The sequence below is a fragment of the Bubalus bubalis genome, chromosome 2 (genome assembly GCF_019923935.1).
Source record: "Bubalus bubalis isolate 160015118507 breed Murrah chromosome 2, NDDB_SH_1, whole genome shotgun sequence".
Taxonomy (NCBI): Eukaryota; Metazoa; Chordata; class Mammalia; order Artiodactyla; family Bovidae; genus Bubalus; species Bubalus bubalis.
The window spans coordinates 121,977,148-121,994,806 of record NC_059158.1 but is presented as its reverse complement, the minus strand read 5'-3'; the positions used below and the strand labels follow the sequence as shown (position 1 = coordinate 121,994,806).

Sequence of the window (17,659 nt, the reverse complement as noted above, 5' to 3'; positions counted from 1 at the left end):
GCTGCCCCTCCGGAAACACCACTAGTGAATTTCCCAGAATCGAGTTTACATGTACAAAGTGGTGATTTTGGAGATGCTCCAGAAGGTAGCTGCTCAGTCTACAGATATTTACTGGACAGAAAAATCAAAGGATAATTATCAGTTTTTCTGATCTGAGATGATAAGAGCCAAGAGAACTTTGAAAATGCACAGCAACATATATACACAAAAACATATACATACCATATATACACATAAACTGTACACACTGTTTCTCACAGCATTTACCTTTTTTAAACACTTTCCCTAAAATGGGAGCTGGGGTGTGGGGGAGGCAGCAATTACGTAAGAATCTATTTTCCATCTATGGCAGCTTTCACAAACCTGATATCCTTGTCCCTACCTACTAAACACCATGACCTACCCAACACCATCAAGTGTGGACTTAACTGGAATCTCTCCTTTCATTTGCCTGGGCACCTCATGGAATGTACCAGTTTCAGAAGAAACACTTAAGCAAGAAGTGTAAATGTAAATACTCCACAGGAAATGATATGAGGTTAAGCTGGCAACTGGAACAAGCCAGTGGTTGGGAAAAGGTAGGGAAGTAGGAACAGGGTGACTGAAATGTAGCATTAACATTAGAAATTTTCCTTCCTAAATGTGAGTTTGTGGCAAAAATGCCCACATCACAGGGAGAGATGTACCCCCAGGGGCTCCTCCCAGTAAGGGAGGTGCAACGGAACCTCAGTCCGGTTCTCCTGCCCTTTCCCAGAAGGTGCAGCATAGGCCAGTGTACTGTAGGCCACTGTACCTTCAGGCCAGGCACTGAGTCTGCAAGGTTCAAAGAGGCACCCAGAGAGGGGAGGAAGAGTGACTCCCTCTGTGCCTTTTCCCAGCATGTGATGATGTGATGTCATGTGGTCACACCACTCCCTGCTATGGAACCCTGAGCTCACTGATACCCTCTCCTGTTTCTTCATCCCCTCAAAATAGGCACAATGCAAACATCTCATTCCCAAGGTTGCCCTACAAATCCCTGTGATTAAGGGAGAGACCAAAACATTAATAGACACTCAATAAAACAAGGGTTTTCCTCCCCTGCTGCTCCTTTGTCTATTCTGGAAAGACTTCTAAGTCCTGAAAAGCTTCTACTGTACAGGGACAGCAGCTCTGCTACAGGAGAAAATAAAGAAGTAGAAAAAGTTGTTGGGAAAACTTTTTTCTTCTGAATGTAAATGAAAGAAAGGAAAACACATGAGGACTGGTAGATACTGAATACAACAGAGAATAATAAAATATAATTTATGCTTTTTTCCTTTGTCTATTTGAACTGTCAACTGTTCTCTCAGAGAATAAAAGCAGCCCTGGGGAAATGAAGAATCATAACCTTTACAAGTTCTCTTTTAAGGTAAATACTGAAATAGTGAGACATCAGTATATAAACCATGCTGAAACCTTACCACAAAAATGCCTTTCCATCCACACAATGGGATTATGTAAGTGTCCAATAAGTTTCACAATAGCATTTTAAAAATATCTCACACCTAACTCCTCACCCTCGGCCCTCTAGCTCTAGGACATAAATCAAGGAAGATCTACATTATATTGAAAGCTAGTGATATATATTAAGTGTGAGATACCAAACAGACATTCATAAAATAATGAGTTCTCTTCTACCCATGTGGCTTTCTTCTACATCTATTACTTTATTACATAAAGTAGTAGTAATCTATTGGTCTCACTAGAAAAAGCCAAAGAGCTATCCATTATAGAAGTGCAGCATCAATACAGTATTCTGAAATGCTCCACTTTATCCAATATACATTGCCCACAAACAGAGATCTAAACTAATAGAATAATGATTTTAATCAAAGACAATCTGCCTTACTTCTCTTTAAGAATTTATTATTCTGAAAGTATATCTAAAAACAAGATATGAAGAGAAAAAACATACAAAAATCTAAAAGATAACATGAGGCTTTAAATTTGTATAAAATTATAGTCAACCCTTGAACAACATTGAGGCTTAAGGGCACCAACCCTCCGTATAACTGAAAATACGCCTGTAACTTTACAGTTCACCCTCTGTATACACAGTTCTCCACCTGCAGATTCAACCAAGCTCAGACTGTGTGATACACATTTATTTAAAAAAAAAGCAACCCCACACATAACCCTTCACACTTGTGCTGTTCAAGGATCAACTGTCTTCCATTTTTCAAGTTTTCATTTACTTGAAAAACTAGACGATAACATACATCAAAACCTTAAAACCAGTGTCATCAAAATAATTTCAAATAAATTTATATAAGATGGGTTGAAGAAAGAACAAAATTAAGAGGTTAAAAGCCTCATCCTCAAGAGAATCAAGACTGTTGTTAGGACTGAATTTTTCAAGGTCAATATGGGTCAGTCACATAGAAATCAGACACAAACGAATAAGAACTCTATGATTCCATTTATACTAAATTCTAGAACAGGTGAAAATAATCCAGATTCAGCCTGAGGCTGGTGGTAGGCTGCAAAAGGGCACAAAAGAATTTAGAGGGTACTAGAAACGTTCTATCAGAGAAGGTAATGGCACCCCACTCCAGTACATTTGCCTGGAAAATCCCATGGATGGAGGAGCCTGGTAGGCTCCAGTCCATGGGGTCGCTAAGAGTCAGACACGACTTCACTTTCACTTTCACTTTTCACTTTCATGCATTGGAGAAGGAAATGCAACCTGCTCCAGTGTTCTTGCCTGGAGAATCCCAGGGACAGTGGAGCCTGATGGGCTGCTGTCTATAGGGTCGCACAGAGTCGGACACGACTGAAGCGACTTAGAAGCAGAAATGTTCTATAGCTGAACTGTGGGGGTGGTTACATGAATGTATGATTCATCTAAACTCATTAAACTGATCACTTAAAACAGGTCCATTGTACTGTATTTAAACTACAACCCAGTAGTGCTGACTTTTTCAAGTATTTCCCAGATAACAGCCACAGTCATTTATCCTAATGTCTTTCTGCATCACAGAAACAGCCTTCACATACCTGATGCTGTGCCACAGCATGGCGGTACCCACCATGCTGAAGAAAAGATGCTTGCAATCACATCAGGTGGAAAGAGTGTCACATTTCTCTGAATCTGAAGTAAATTTAACACTAATGCAAGAAATACTCCAATAAAAAACAGCACTACTCCTCGAATCATCAAGTTCACACTCCGGCTAGTGACAGATGAGATATATGGACCACGCTTTTTGGGCCCAGGTGACTCTGTCTCTCCTTCTGCCATGGTTTCATAAGTTCAGTAAGTCGGCAAAAAAAAAGAAAAGGAACAAGAAAGGGTTTCCCAGCTGAAAAAGCTGATTGTTTGAACCAAAGCAGACTGGTGTTTCAACAGTACTGCATCTCGTCCTAAAACAGGACCTACCAGAAATCCTGCAAGAGATAAGAAAAAAGCAATCAATGTATGCCTAATAAATGACTGTAGAGTTTTCCTGATTTCAATACTAGTTCATTTTATAGAACAAATAATGAAATGACAAGTTTACATGCTTATTTAAATTAGTTATTTATGGAATAAGAAGACATAAAAAGCATTTTTATATGCATATTGTAATAAAACATAAAGTGCTAAATTTATATTTACTAGGACAGAACTAGTGACCTTGCTTGCCCCACATCAGTGAAAAAAGCAGCTCAGGCTATCTGAGACACTTTTACTGTTGGAGAAACCACAAGATCAAATCTCCAGGTTTCTGTTGCTTCTACCCAAATCTCCAAGCCCATGTAACTGAAGGGCTTGGAGATTCACATAGAAATTTTTACACTTTACAGTACTTTACAGAAAATCGGCATATTCTGTTAGTGTTTTACTGTTCTCAATCAAATGTGACGTGCTCAAGGAGGACGATCTCCATAGGGGAATAAAATGACTCTTTTAATGTTTAATGCTTAAACATGTGAATTTCTGCACAAAAGTGCCCTATAAAAAACAGACCACCACCCATTCACTAACACGTACATCAAGCATAGAAATCAGACCTGACCCACTGTCCCCAGGTCCAGAGTTGTGAGCCACCCCTGCCCTCACCCAGTCCACCTCTGTTGCAATCATGAGAGCTATTGTGAGAAAGCTGGAGTAGGAAGCGTAAGAAAGGAAGCTAAGAAAACAAAGAATAACCTCTCGGCTAGATTCTAAGGAGTTCGAGGCACAGGGCGTCTGATTCCTAAAACCTAGAACTTTGCAAGTAGTCACTCTAGGTATTCACTCACCATCACTCCCCGCCCTTGCTAAACCAAAGTGGTCTTTCCTTTGTACCCAGAAGTGAGTTTTAAGAACATGCATGCATGCTCAGTCATGTCCAACTTTTTGCAACCCCATGGACTGTAGCCCCACCAGGATCCTCTGTCCATGGGATTTCCCAGGCAAGAAATACAGGAATGGGTTGCCATTTCCTACTCCAGGGGATCTTCCTGACCCAGGGATTGAACCCATGTCTCCAGAGTCTCCTTGTCTGTTTAAAGCAAATAACACTTGAGACTATCTATGGCACGGGTGGTAAAGAACCCACCTGCCAGTGCAGGAGACATAAGAAACACAGGTTCGATCCCTGGGTGGGGAAGATCCCCTGGAGTGAGGGCATGGCAACCCACTCCAGTACTCTTGCCTGGAGAATCCCCATGGACAGAGGAGCTTGGCAGGCTGCAGTCCATAGGGTCGCAAAGAGTTGGACACAACTGAAGCGACCTGGCACACATGAGCTATCCTAAGCACCTGACATACAGTAACTCATTTAATTTGCACAACCCTAACAGGTAAGTGCAATTATGTCCATATTACAGGTGAGGTAAAAAAGCAAAGAAAGGTTGTCACTCAAGTTTCCACCCTTAGTAAGAGGGCAAAATAGAATTCAAATCCATGCAGTCTCTCTGGCTCCAAAACCCTCATTCACACCATCATGTCCAGCCTCCCAAACTCTTACATACTGCCCTAGGTGTTTTGTTTTGTTTTTTTCTATAAATACCAAAAAAAAATTTTTTTAATGGGAAAGTACTATATAGATCATTTTCATAACTTACTATTATCCCATCCAACAATGTATTTTGGGCATTGTCACCTCAGTACATAAATGATATTTTCTCTCAATAGTAGTTTATATAAAACTTAAATATGGCACTTCTAATGATGAAAGTGAAAGAAGAGAGTGAAAAAGTTGGCTTAAAGCTCAACATTCAGAAAACTAAGATCATGGCATCTGGTCCCATCAGTTCATGGGAAATAGATGGGGAAACAGTGTCAGACTTTATTTTTTTGGGCTCCAAAACCACTGCAGATGGTGATTGCAGCCATGAAATTAAAAGACGCTTACTCCTTGGAAGGAAAGTTATGACCAACCTAGAGAGCATATTGAAAAGCAGAGACATTACTTTGCCAACAAAGGTCCATCTAGTCAAGGCTATGGTTTTTCCAGTAGTCATGTATGGATGTGAGAGTTGGACTGTGAAGAAAGCTGAGCACTGAAAAATTGATGCTTTTGAACTGTGGTGTTGGAGAAGACTCTTGAGAGTCCCTTGGACTGCAAGGAGATCTAACCAGTCCATTCTAAAGGAGATCAGTCTTGGGTGTTCTTTGGAAGGAATGATGCTAAAGCTGAAACTCCAGTACTTTGGCCACCTCATGTGAAGAGTTGACTCATTGGAAAAGACTCTGATGCTGGGAGGGATTAGGGGCAGGAGAAGGGGACGACAGAGGATGAGATGGCTGGATGGCATCACTGACTCAATGGACGTGAGTCTGGGTGAACTCCGGGAGTTGGTGATAGACAGGGAGGCCTGGCATGCTGCAATTCATGGGATTGCAAAGAGTCGGACATGACTGAGCGACTGAACTGAACTGAACTGAGTAGCAACATTATGATGATATGTATATTTGCTTTATGAAATACAAACTTTGTATGTACGTCTTATTCACTATCAAGTTTCATTGTGCCTATGAACCCAGAAAGGTACCTATGTAGCCCATACTGGGAGCTCCACAAATTCACATTTGTTTAATCAAATTGGGTTAGCTCTTTATGAATCAAACTATACTGGGTTAAACAAGTCTTTTAGAAGGTGAACCTAACCAAAATTTAATCATTTAAAATATCTTTCCTCTAAGCTTACAAGTTTCAAACTACCTTACGAATGAATTTTGGAATAAAGCCCATGTGTACACTGTAGGAGGGATGGAGGAGTTTATTTTAAAAATAAACAGTACAAAAAAATGAGAACATCTGTAAGTACTAGGAACTTTCACAGCCTATCAGTTCCATGCAATAAACACTTTTTTTTTAACTGCCTCTACCACACTCAAAGCGTATGCCCAACACCCAGAGGGGGAATTCTATCCTCAACCTCACAAACCTACTTCAGTCTACAGCATCACTGACCTCTATAGCTTAGTTGCCTAGAGAAAACAGTACATATTACAGTTGATTCATGGGAAAATGTCATGTGTTCTGGTGTTCAGTAGCTACAGAATTCACCATCATGATAAAGCACCCATTTATGGAGGGACTACTCTATGCCAGGCACATAGTAACTCTTATCTTCAAAATAATGCTACAGGTAGGTATTATTTTCCACATTTTACATGTGAAGATATAAAGTCAGAGTCTTAGCAACTTTCCTCTGGTTACATGACTGGCAGTATTAGAACTAGAATTGTACCCTACATCTGACTGATGGCAAAACCCCTCCTCTTTCCTATAAACCTTGAGTCCCATTCCAGCCCAACTCCTCAGACTTCTTTTTTGGCACATCTCTTACAGAAGGGGATTTGGTTACTGAAAAGATGGACAGACACTGGAAAACAATCTCAACTGTAAACATTCCAATGACATTCAGTTCAGTTCATTTCAGTCGCTCAGTCGTGTCTGACTCTTTGTGACCCCATGAACTGCAGCACGCCAGGCCTCCCTGTCCATCACCAACTCCCAGAGTTCACCCAAACCCATGTTCATTGTGTCGGTGATGCCATCCAACCATCTCATCCTCTGTCATCCCCTTCTCCTCCTGCCCTCAATCTTTCCCAGCATCAGGGTCTTTTCAAATGAATCAGCTCTCTGCATTAATAATAAAATGACATTATGAATGTCAATTAATATCCAAGTAGAAAGATCATAAGAATAAATGTACAAACACCTTGTGATTTTCTTTAAGAGTACCAGATCAAGGAGTAAAAGATGTATTAAAGAAAAAAATCATATGGCCAACTTCATACAATATTCAACCAACAGTCAACTCTTCATTTCCCAAACTTCAGTAGACACAACAATACTCCCTGCCTTCTGCTATTAAAACAGCTACTAGTGCACAAAGAGTAAATACACATTTTCAGTAACCCAGCTGCTCTAGTAAATCACTTGTTTCTGTCTGAATTTTTCCAAAGGGGAGTTTTATGTCAAATAATATTTTTAAAAGAACAAAATAGCTTCAGTTTTTAAAACCTGTTTCCAGTGTAGGACACCCCATCTCACATCACTCACCAGTTTTTGTCAAAGAGCAGGATAGGACAGGGCAAGACAATTTCTTGTTGTTTGTAACTGCCCTAAGCATTACAAAACATTGAGCAACCCTGGCTCGTGCCCACCAAATGCCAGTGCATGCCCCCTCCCCACTTTGAGATAACTAAAAATGGCCCTACATATTTCCAACCACCCAAAAACCCACAGGGAAGCAAGGCTTTCCCACCCAGAGCCACTGATTGCTAGACTACTTCCTCATTCTATTTCAAGGCTGCCAGAGACTTTTTACACTGTTTATGTTATTCTGCCGCAGCTGTTTATTCAATCTTTCCTGAAAGTGTTTGTTTATGGTTTCCTACTTCACCCCAAAAGTAGTTTTTTAAAAATAACACAACACTTTTCTGATGTTTATTTGAAAGATTTTTTTAAGCTACTTTTTTAAGACCAAAAAGCTAATTTTGTGACTACATAATAATCCAATAGTATATAATTTCTGGAGACAAAAATAAAAGTTAAAATGATTTAGAATCACAGTATCCTAGAATTTAAGAAATGGAAGGAAATTGGGAGTTCATCTACTTCAGGGAGTATGTAAGTCTGATACAAAACAAAAGCAAAGAAGTTGTGCACATAAGCATTCTTCAGAGAAGAGAGTTTGGACATTTTTACATCAAGTTCTCAAAAAAAAAAAAAATCCATGATCCAAAAGAAGTTAAGGATCAGTGATCTAACAGTTTCCTGGCAAAGTAAATGAAACCCAAAGTGGTTAAGTGAAGTGACAAGATCAAAAATGTATATACTGGATCTTCCTATGACAAACAAGTACAGCGAACTCCTAGAAATGGCCAGACTGACTCATCAAAGGGATAAAACATTCTACACCCCCTACTACACAACAATTAAGTTCCTAAAAAAGCATGTTTTATTATAGTCACTCATTAGGGGAGTAGGTTATTTTAAAGTGAAAGCTCTTGGACTAAGTATCCTTAATATGTTAAAATTCGGTTTTCTGATTATGAATTGATAATATCTTCCTAAAGTGTAATTATATCTTTAAATGTTACTATTACACTAGTGATAAAGTCGATTCTCAAAAAAATTTTTAAACACCTATATTTGAAAAATTTAGGTTACCCAAGAAATAATTTTCTGATCAAGAAGTCTCCGGTATAAAAATACCACTTAAAAGATAATATCTCAATAGATCCTCAACAATAATCCTAGTAAGTAGGGAGGTGTTTTTTAATCCTTAACCTTTTTATTTTACAAAATAAAATAGGTTAAGCAAGCCTCTGCGAGTAAAACTGTTGCCAGGTAGTACCTGCACTGGCCCCAAGCACGCTGGCTCCCTTTCCAGAGTGCTTCTTCACCACAATTGCCTTTTCTAAAAACACCATACAAAAACAATTTAGTGCCACACAAGAAATAATTTTTAAAGCCATTTTTTAAGCAAAAAAAAAAAACCTTTTTTTCCCCAAAAATTGACAAAGAAGAAACTTCCACATAACATGAAACATTCTACCTTAAGCCCCTGACCTACAATTTCTGTACAGTACGTTACTGAACAAAAAGAAAATAGTTCAAATAGTTTGGATAGATCAATAACAAATCATCAAAACTGGGAAATATTACTCCCAGTCTATGGCTGCCAATCAATGGGTTATTATTACCATCAGATAAATAAAACAGGGTTGTAACTGATTCTCCGCTTTGTGAAAGAAAATCAGAGTTTACATTTGCCAGTGAAAAAACTTCCAGGCAAAAGGCATTTGAAAACAAACACACAAACAAAATCTCCTGAAGAACCAATTAAGAATCAACTGTATTTTAACAATTGCAACACCCCCAAAACCAAACAAGAGCATTAGTCTTCAGAGGAAGAGCAGTCACAGAAGTGTTTATTCCCTCAGATTACCTTGTCTCTTCAGGTACTTAGGTCAGAAAGATTACTAAATAATAAAATTAAATTACTACCTCTCACTTTCTTATCCTATGCTCTAGTACTTAGGCATTCTCAGAATAAGCATCACAATTAGGAAAAACACAAATCAATTAAACTCTCCTTTAAAAAAAGCATACAGATGTGATTCATGGGCTACGGACACTAAGAACTTCTAGGAAGAAAAACATGTTAGCCTTAAAGACCCTGCAGCTCATCTTTCCTAGCAACATTAAAATCCAAACACAGAAACTATTAAACAAGCAATATTTGCATCCCATTACTGCTTTTAAATAACAAATCTCAGTCCATAAAAAGGTTACTCCATCGTTGCAGAATAATTTTCTGATAACGATGAAAATAAGCTCTGTCTTTAAATTACTGTATTGCATTTTAAACTTTCCACCAGAGGTAGAAGCAACAGCTGTCAGTCTAAAAAGAATTAACCTCTTTTCCCAAATAAACATACATGATTCATAGCTTGGTCACTTTATATCAGATATGTACTGAGAACTGTAACAAAACACTACTCAACCTAATGTCCAGAGAAAGACTGAAAGGAGGGAACAGGAAGAGTACATGGCTATTAAGGGGGAGAGGGAGGGGGGATATTAATGGGGTCCCGCCATTCATTTTCACTCAACTGTTCCCTATCAAGGCCAAATCCCAAAATTAGAAGATACAAGCTGGCCATTGCCAGGCTGCCTTCATTCCTCCTGAACCCAAGACTGGAGGCTGACTTCCCCTGAAACCCTCAGTTCCACTGCAATACTGATCCCTGCCAGTCTCAGTGCCCCAGTTGTCAAGACTATTCATTCCTTCTTGAAGCATTTCCTCAATAACCCTAAAGAATAGTCAGCTCTCCTTGGTATATTTTCCTAGACTATCTAGCTAACGCCACACTTCACTTTTTGCCAGTGCTAACTGGACATGGGTTATTATCACTTAAGTTTTAGCACCCTTTCCCCCTCGTCCCCCATTATACCCACACTGCTTTCCTTTTCTAGATTGCCAATCTTCAGTGACCAAATCTAAAATCTAAAATCTCGGAAACTATCACCAACTGACTTCTACGTCCTGGCAAGAGTTCTCTTTGGCTTTACCTCACACCTACTCCAGAGGTCTCCAATTAAAATCCAAAATGCCAAAGTCCCACTCCTCAGCCCAATATCTACAAACCTTTTGGCTGACTATAAGCGTACTATCAATACAATACCAACCTTTCCAGATCCTTTCCCCTCCTAAGCCTGAGTCTGGTCTCCTTGGCTACAAGCCTACCAAGTCCTGACAGCTCTAAGCTTGACAGCTCGCCAACTCTACCCCTTCATATCTTCGGGGTCGCCCTTCCCGCCGTCCGCCAGCCTTCTTTTCGCCCGGGCACTCTTCCACTGTCCAGGGAGTCTCGGCCTCTCGTAGGCCCTCTCCCTGACCCAGACGTCCCCTTTCCGGATCTCGCCGACCCTCCTCCAGGTAAGCGGAGCCCCTCGCCCTTCAGGCCCCATCTGTGGTCCTGGCTCCTTACACTTGCCAGGAGGGTTCCAGGTTGCAAAAATGCAAGCGGTTCCTTTCCTCGAAGGCACCCCTTTCCTCAGGCTCTTTCCCTCAGCATCAAGTCACTCGCGCTTCCCTAGGGGACCCCAACTCACCCCCGCCTCCGCCATCTTCTGGGACCGGCCCCCGCCCCCCCTCCGCCTCTTCCTCCTCCCCTCCCACAACTCCGCCCGAGCTCCACTGCGCCTGTGCGGCCGACGCTCAGACGCTCAGACGATCGGGGCAGAATAACTTCCGGTTCCCACAGGGGCCAGGTGGAAGGCCGGAGAGTCGGGGCAAAAGAACTTCCGGTCTCCGCGAGAGTAGCGGCACCTGTAGGCGTGGACCGTCGATTGGTGGAGGCTACCAGATCAGCTGTTGTTTGCTGACCGGGCAGTCGTGGGTTGTGAGGATTGCGCAGACCCTATGGGCGGTGCCAGAGAATCGCGCAGCTACTCACGCAAACCCTTGGCGCGTTCTTCTCTTCGGATCTGAAATCGGAATTCTGGAGCGCAGATCGCCGGTCCTCCTGCTAAGGATGTTGAGAGTATCTTTTGTGATTTGGCCGACCTTTATTCTTTACCTTTTTTCCTTCCCTTCTAAAGTCATAACTTCTTTGGGGAGAGAGCATAATTGATAATTCTCTCTTCTCCATCCCACGGCACTTTATGCGGCATTCATTAATAATCGTTCCCTAAGCTTGACCAGGTAAAGCGGTTTGGGGACAGTTTTCATAGAAAGAGCTTTTGAGGTTTACAGCAAGTCGATTTTGCGAAGTAAAATACAAACTACTAAGGGGAAAATACAAAGTAGAGAAATTACAACCCTTTATTTGTCAGAAGTAGTATCATAATATGGTTGTGGTCAACTTACAGTGTTCTTGTGGAAAGTTTTTACATGAAGTTTGGGCCTGGAATTATTAAGAGCTGTGCAAAGGAGTGTTCATTGGTGAAATTCCTTTGTATTTTTTTTTTTAACTTTGAACTGATTAATGATGCTGTTTCTGACCTTTTTATGGGTACGTTTATTTCTGAAAAATTTGAAGGCGATGTTAAATTTGCACCAAAGTACACCTAAGCAAGTATTTACATGGCCTTTCTTATTTTCTCTATGGCCTTTCTTATTTTCTCTAATGTTTCCTAAAGGTTGTAAATTTGTCTCCTGTAGGTTTCCACACTACCAGTAGGGGGGAAAATGGATAAGGATGAATTATACTGAATGGATGAGCAATTTTGAAAAGAGAAAAGCACCCAGAAAAGAGACAGTAACTTCAAAATGTCCTTAACATCCGGGGCCCTCTTTAAAGCCCCATGAGTCCTATTCATCAGGGTCTTGCCTTTTTCAAACACTTAAAAATTGTCTTCAAGGAATTGCTTATGGAAAATTTTATCCTAGAGAGGCTTTTGTTTTAGTTTAAATATTTATTGATTTCAAGAAGAGACAAGACTGAAAAAGCAAGAACCATTTGGCACCAATTTCTAAGTTTCTTACGTCCAACACAGTCATTCCTATTAAAGTATAGGGCAGAATACAAAGTCCTCAGGAGAAATACAGAGAACCACTGTCTTCTGATTAAGTTTGGGGACAGTTTTCATGGATTATAAGGAGGCAGATAATATGGGGCTGTGCATTCTGGTGAGAGCTCAGAGATGGGAAAACTTGAAATAGATGATGGAGCCTGGCTCATGGACAGATGTCTTGAGACATGAGATCTGAATGTCATACTCATGAATTTGGACTAAGCATTTGTTATTACCATGTAAACGTGAAAATCACAAATCACTTGATGCCAACGTGAAAATCACAAATTACTTGATGCCGGAATATAAATTGATGAAGAACTCTGAGAAATCGGAATAACTGGGTTACTTTGAAACTGGTGTAATGTGGCTGGGAGAACACTGGTGAAGGATTCTTGAAACCTGGTGCTCTGACAGCATGTGCATAATCATGTCCAAAAAATTCACTTTTTTTGGCCTTTTTTCTCCTTTGTAAGATGAGGGATTGGTCTAGGTTATTTCTAAGGTCCTTTTCATAGGCAAATGTATCAATGATTTGATAATTCTGTAACTTAAGAAAAACGTTTTTTTCCATTAACCTTACATGTTGTTTGGCTTCCCAACTGAATGGGACAAAAGGTAAACTGGAAAACAAAACCTTTCTTACTTAGCTAACATAAACACCCACAGAATTTTATTTACCTTGTTAAAGTGAGATGTTGTTAGACTAACATTAATTATTGCCCAAGAGTTGATGACTAAGCCTCTAAGAACCTGGACTTGGAAGCCCTACCCAAATTAAAACAATCTCCCTGAAAAAAAAAAAAAAAAAGTGTTACAGCTTTCCTAGTCAATAGCCAGAAACTAGAGCACTAGTGACAGTAGTACTGGTTTTCATGGTGTTTTGATGTAGGAATACATAGAGTTGCGGGACACAAAAAGTCAAGGATTTTTGCCTTTTTGCAAGTCCAGGATGGATCATTTATTCATCCATCCTTTAACAACAATCGCCTGAACATCATGCACACCCCAGGCACTTGGCGCTGAATCCCAAGAGGAAAGCGACCTTTTCTGCCTTCTGAAGTTTGCAGTAGGTTTGGGGAAACACACAGTAAATAGTTAAATTAATATATAATTTCAAAGTGAGACAAGTGATGACAATGAACATCTCCCTATGCAATAGAAAATAAAGGGGAAAACCTTTAGGCTAGATATGACTTCAGGTGTGACTTGAAGATAGGAATCTTCTAAGAGGAGGGTGAAGAGCAAGAGTGAAGGTACTAAAGCTGCAAAATCTGTACATTCCAGGAATTGAAGGCAAAGCAGCTAGTGGCTAGAGATTGAGAAGAAGGTTACAGATTAAGATTGTGTATTAACATTGTGACTTACTATATGCCAGTGAGTGTGTATGTGTGCGCTCAGTCACATCTGACTCTTTGTGACCCCATGGACTGTAGACCTCCAGGCTTCTCCATCCATGAAATTTTCCAGGCAAGAATACTGGAATGGGTTGCCATTTCCTACTCTAGGGCATCTTCCCAACCCAGGGATCGAAACTGCGTCTCCTGTGTCTCCTGCATTGGCAGGTGGATTCTTTACCATGTACCACCACTATGTGCCAGGCACTATGCTGAATTCCATTTCTTTTCAGATGCTCCAAACCCCTTCAAAACAGATACTACATAGTAGATGAGAAATTAAGATCAAGGGCAGTATGCTCAACCTTGGCTGCATAATAAGATCACCTGTGAATCTATTAAAATTTCTAGTCCCTGAGCCTCACCCTCCATATATTCTGATTTAATTGGGCTGAAGTGGGGGCTTGGGCCCTTCTAATAAATCCTTTGTGTAATCTTAACATGAAGCCAAAATTGAGCATTGCAGTCTTAAAAGTTAATTTGCTCAGGGTCAGTTAGCAACTAAGTGGCAGAGGAGGCAGAAATTAAACCTATATCTGTCTGATTCTAAAACCTGTGCTCTTAGCCACTCATTAGTGCTTAACATTTAACTACATGTAGCACCAGTTACATACTAAGAATTTTATAAAACACAAAAATAAAAATGAACAAGACAGAGGCCTTGCCTTCCATAAATTCACAGTCTTTTAAGGCAGAAGCCTCAGTAAATGAAGCTTGGCCAGCTCATGTAGGCAGAAGCAAGTCATCTGAGGACTCTCATTGAGATTAGTTATGTTCATATTTCAAGCTAGATTGGCATTGAAAGTAACTTATATTGCAGTCATCGTTTAAAAGGTGGTACAAGCCTGAACTAAGACAACGGCTAGGGTGCAGAGAATGTGCAGGACTTGCTGAGCGCTGATGTAAGGGTGAAGACAAACAAGGAAGAAGTGGAAGATGAATTCAGAGTTTTGAGTTTCATAGACTGGCTAGAAGTGAACACCACTGATCTAGAATGAGAACACAGAACTGGCATCTGAGGTTTAATGAGTTTGAAATACTTGTTGGACATTTAGGTAAAACTCTTGATTAGAGTGTTAGAAATGTGTGTCTGAAATTGAAGTGAACAAATGGGTAGACATAGAGTTCTGGAATCCTTGACCTCCAGGTGATAGTTGAAGGCATGCTTTGCATAGTGTGTATGCTGTGTATGGAATTTTTTAAAAAGATAGCAGACATCAAGAGGGAAAAAAAATCCACAAAACCTGATATTGCTATATTTGAACAGTTCAGTAAAGCTATTTTTATTCATAGTGATATTAAACCAGTCAACTTGTGATTATCCATGATGAGATTTTAATACTTTGCAGACCTTTTCTGGCCATATGGCCAATTTAACAGATGATGCATAGTCATGGAATGCAAGCCAATTTTAATATTGGCCAAATATTTAAGAATGCTATATGATGCATTCAAAATGTAATCGAAATATCTTACAACAGTGTTTACACACATAAATAATTTGTTTGTAACCCTAGTTTTAATTTTGATTATTTTAATATTACTTAAACTTAAAAAAATTGTAATGTTCTAGATATTAAACTAGTTAGAAAATTCTTAGGCTTAACTCATACATCTATAAACCAAAACATTTGCAAACTATAAACAAAGGCTTAAAAATGTAATATTCAAGTTACAGAATGTGAAAGATATTTTTGAAATTGAAGCATTTCAATAAATATTGAAATGGAACAACTGGACATGGAACAACAGACTGGTTTCAGATTGGGAAAGGACTATGTCAAGGTTGTAAATTGTCACTTTGCTTATTTAACTTATATGCAGAGTACATCATGTGAAATGCCAGGCTGAATGAAGCACAGCTGGAATAAAGATTGCCAGGAGAAATATCAATAACCTCAGATATGCAGATGATACCATCCTTATGGCAGAAAGCAAAGAGAGCTAAAGAGCCTCTTGATAAAGGCGAAAGAGGAAAGGGAAAAAGCTGGCTTAAAAGTCAACATTAAAAAAAGAAAAAAAAGATAATAATGGCTTCCGGACCTATCATTTCATGGCAAATAGATGGGGAAACAGTGAAAAATTTTATTTTCTTGGTCTCCAAAAGCACTGCGGACAGTGACTGTAGCCATGAACTTAAAAAGACGCTTACTCCTTGGAAGAAAAGCTATGACCGAACCTAGACAGCATATTAAAAAGTAGAGACATTACTTTGCCAACAAAGGTCCTTATAGTAAAAGCTATGGTTTTTCCAGTAGTCATTTACACATGTGAGAGTTGGACCATAAAGAGGGTTGAACACCAAAGAACTGATGCTTTCGAACTGTGGTGTGAGAGGAGACTGAAGACTCTCTTGAGAGTCTCTTGGACTGCAGTGAGATCAAACCAGTCAATCCTAAAGGAAATTAACCCTGAATATTCATTGAAAGGACTGATGCTGAAGCTCCAATAATTTGGCCACCTGATGCAACGAGCCGACTCATGGGAAAAGACCCTGATGCTGGGAAAGATTGAAGGCAAGAGAAGGGTATGGCAGAGGACGAGATGGTTGGATGGCATCACCAACTCAGTGGACATGAGTTTGAGCAAGCTCTGGGAGATGGTGAAGGACACAGAATCCTGGTGTGCTTGGAGTTCATGGAGTTGCAAAGAGTTGGACATGACTGAGCAACAGAACAACAACAACACTAAATATTGAAATAGTTGTTACAGAATGAATAATTTTTGAGGTAAAACATGCTCTTAATTGCAGTTTATCATGTGATGGCTCAATTCTTTTCATACTTCTCTTTATTAAACCTTTATTTGTACAATTATCCCTACCATTACTTGACCTTCATTTAGAGCAAGTGATAATTTAAATCCATCTCTGGTTTTTAATCAGTGTACGACTATTAGAAGCCAATCTTAAGAGAAATCATGTAGCAGTACTCTGTTAGAATGCTTTACCAAAAACATGTTTGAATTGATATTTTAAGGTTATCATGTAACTAAAATCATTTCAAAATTCACCAATAAAATTCTGTACTACTGAGAATATATTCACATCCTCTAAAGATCTTCAAACACTACTTTGAAAAAACTCATAATCTATCCAGTGTTTTTGCTTATTTATATCTTATAAAATTCCTTAGCATAAATCTCCAGTTCTCAAAATGTATTCCATAGAATTAACCTCAGGTATGCAGATGACACCACCCTTATGGCAGAAAGTGAAGAGGAACTAAAAAGCCTCTTGATGAAAGTGAAAGTGGAGAGTGAAAAAGTTGGCTTAAAGCTCAACATTCAGAAAATGAAGATCATGGCATCCGGTCCCATCACTTCATGGGAAATAGATGGGGAAACAGTGGAAACAGTGTCAGACTTTACTTTTCTGGGCTCCAAAATCACTGCAGATGGTGACTGCAGCCATGAAATTAAAAGACGCTTACTCCTTGGAAGGAAAGTTATGACCAACCTAGATAGCATATTCAAAAGCAGAGACATTACTTTGCCAACAAAGTTTCATCTAGTCGAGGCTATGGTTTTTCCTGTGGTCATGTATGGATGTGAGAGTTGGACTGTGAAGAAGGCTGAGTGCCAAAGAATTGATGCTTTTGAACTGTGGTGTTGGAGAAGACTCTTGAGAGTCCCTTGGACTGCAAGGAGATCCAACCAGTCCATTCTGAAGGAGATCAGCCCTGGGATTTCTTTGGAAGGAATGATGCTAAAGCTGAAACTCCAGTACTTTGGCCACTTCATGCGAAGAGTTGACTCATTGGAAAAGACTCTGATGCTGGGAGGGATTGGGGG

The 17,659-nt window shown here is 39.7% G+C and overlaps 1 protein-coding gene across 7 annotated transcripts in view; it reads right to left on the bottom strand.

Moving 5' to 3' along the window:
• The window catches only part of INSIG2 (insulin induced gene 2), a 44,413-nt gene extending 33,217 nt beyond the window's left edge, over positions 1–11,196 (bottom strand). For 4 of the 7 annotated variants that reach the window (XM_044924712.2, XM_044924719.2, XR_003112232.3 and 1 more), the window contains exons 1-2: positions 11,067–11,196; positions 3,019–3,408 (exon numbers count right to left, since the gene is read on the bottom strand). In XM_044924712.2, coding sequence (XP_044780647.1) covers positions 3,019–3,262 — 244 coding nt within the window. In that variant the 5' untranslated portion in view covers positions 3,263–3,408; positions 11,067–11,196. 7 annotated transcript variants of the gene reach the window in all.
• Between the last annotated feature and the right edge of the window lie 6,463 nt (positions 11,197–17,659).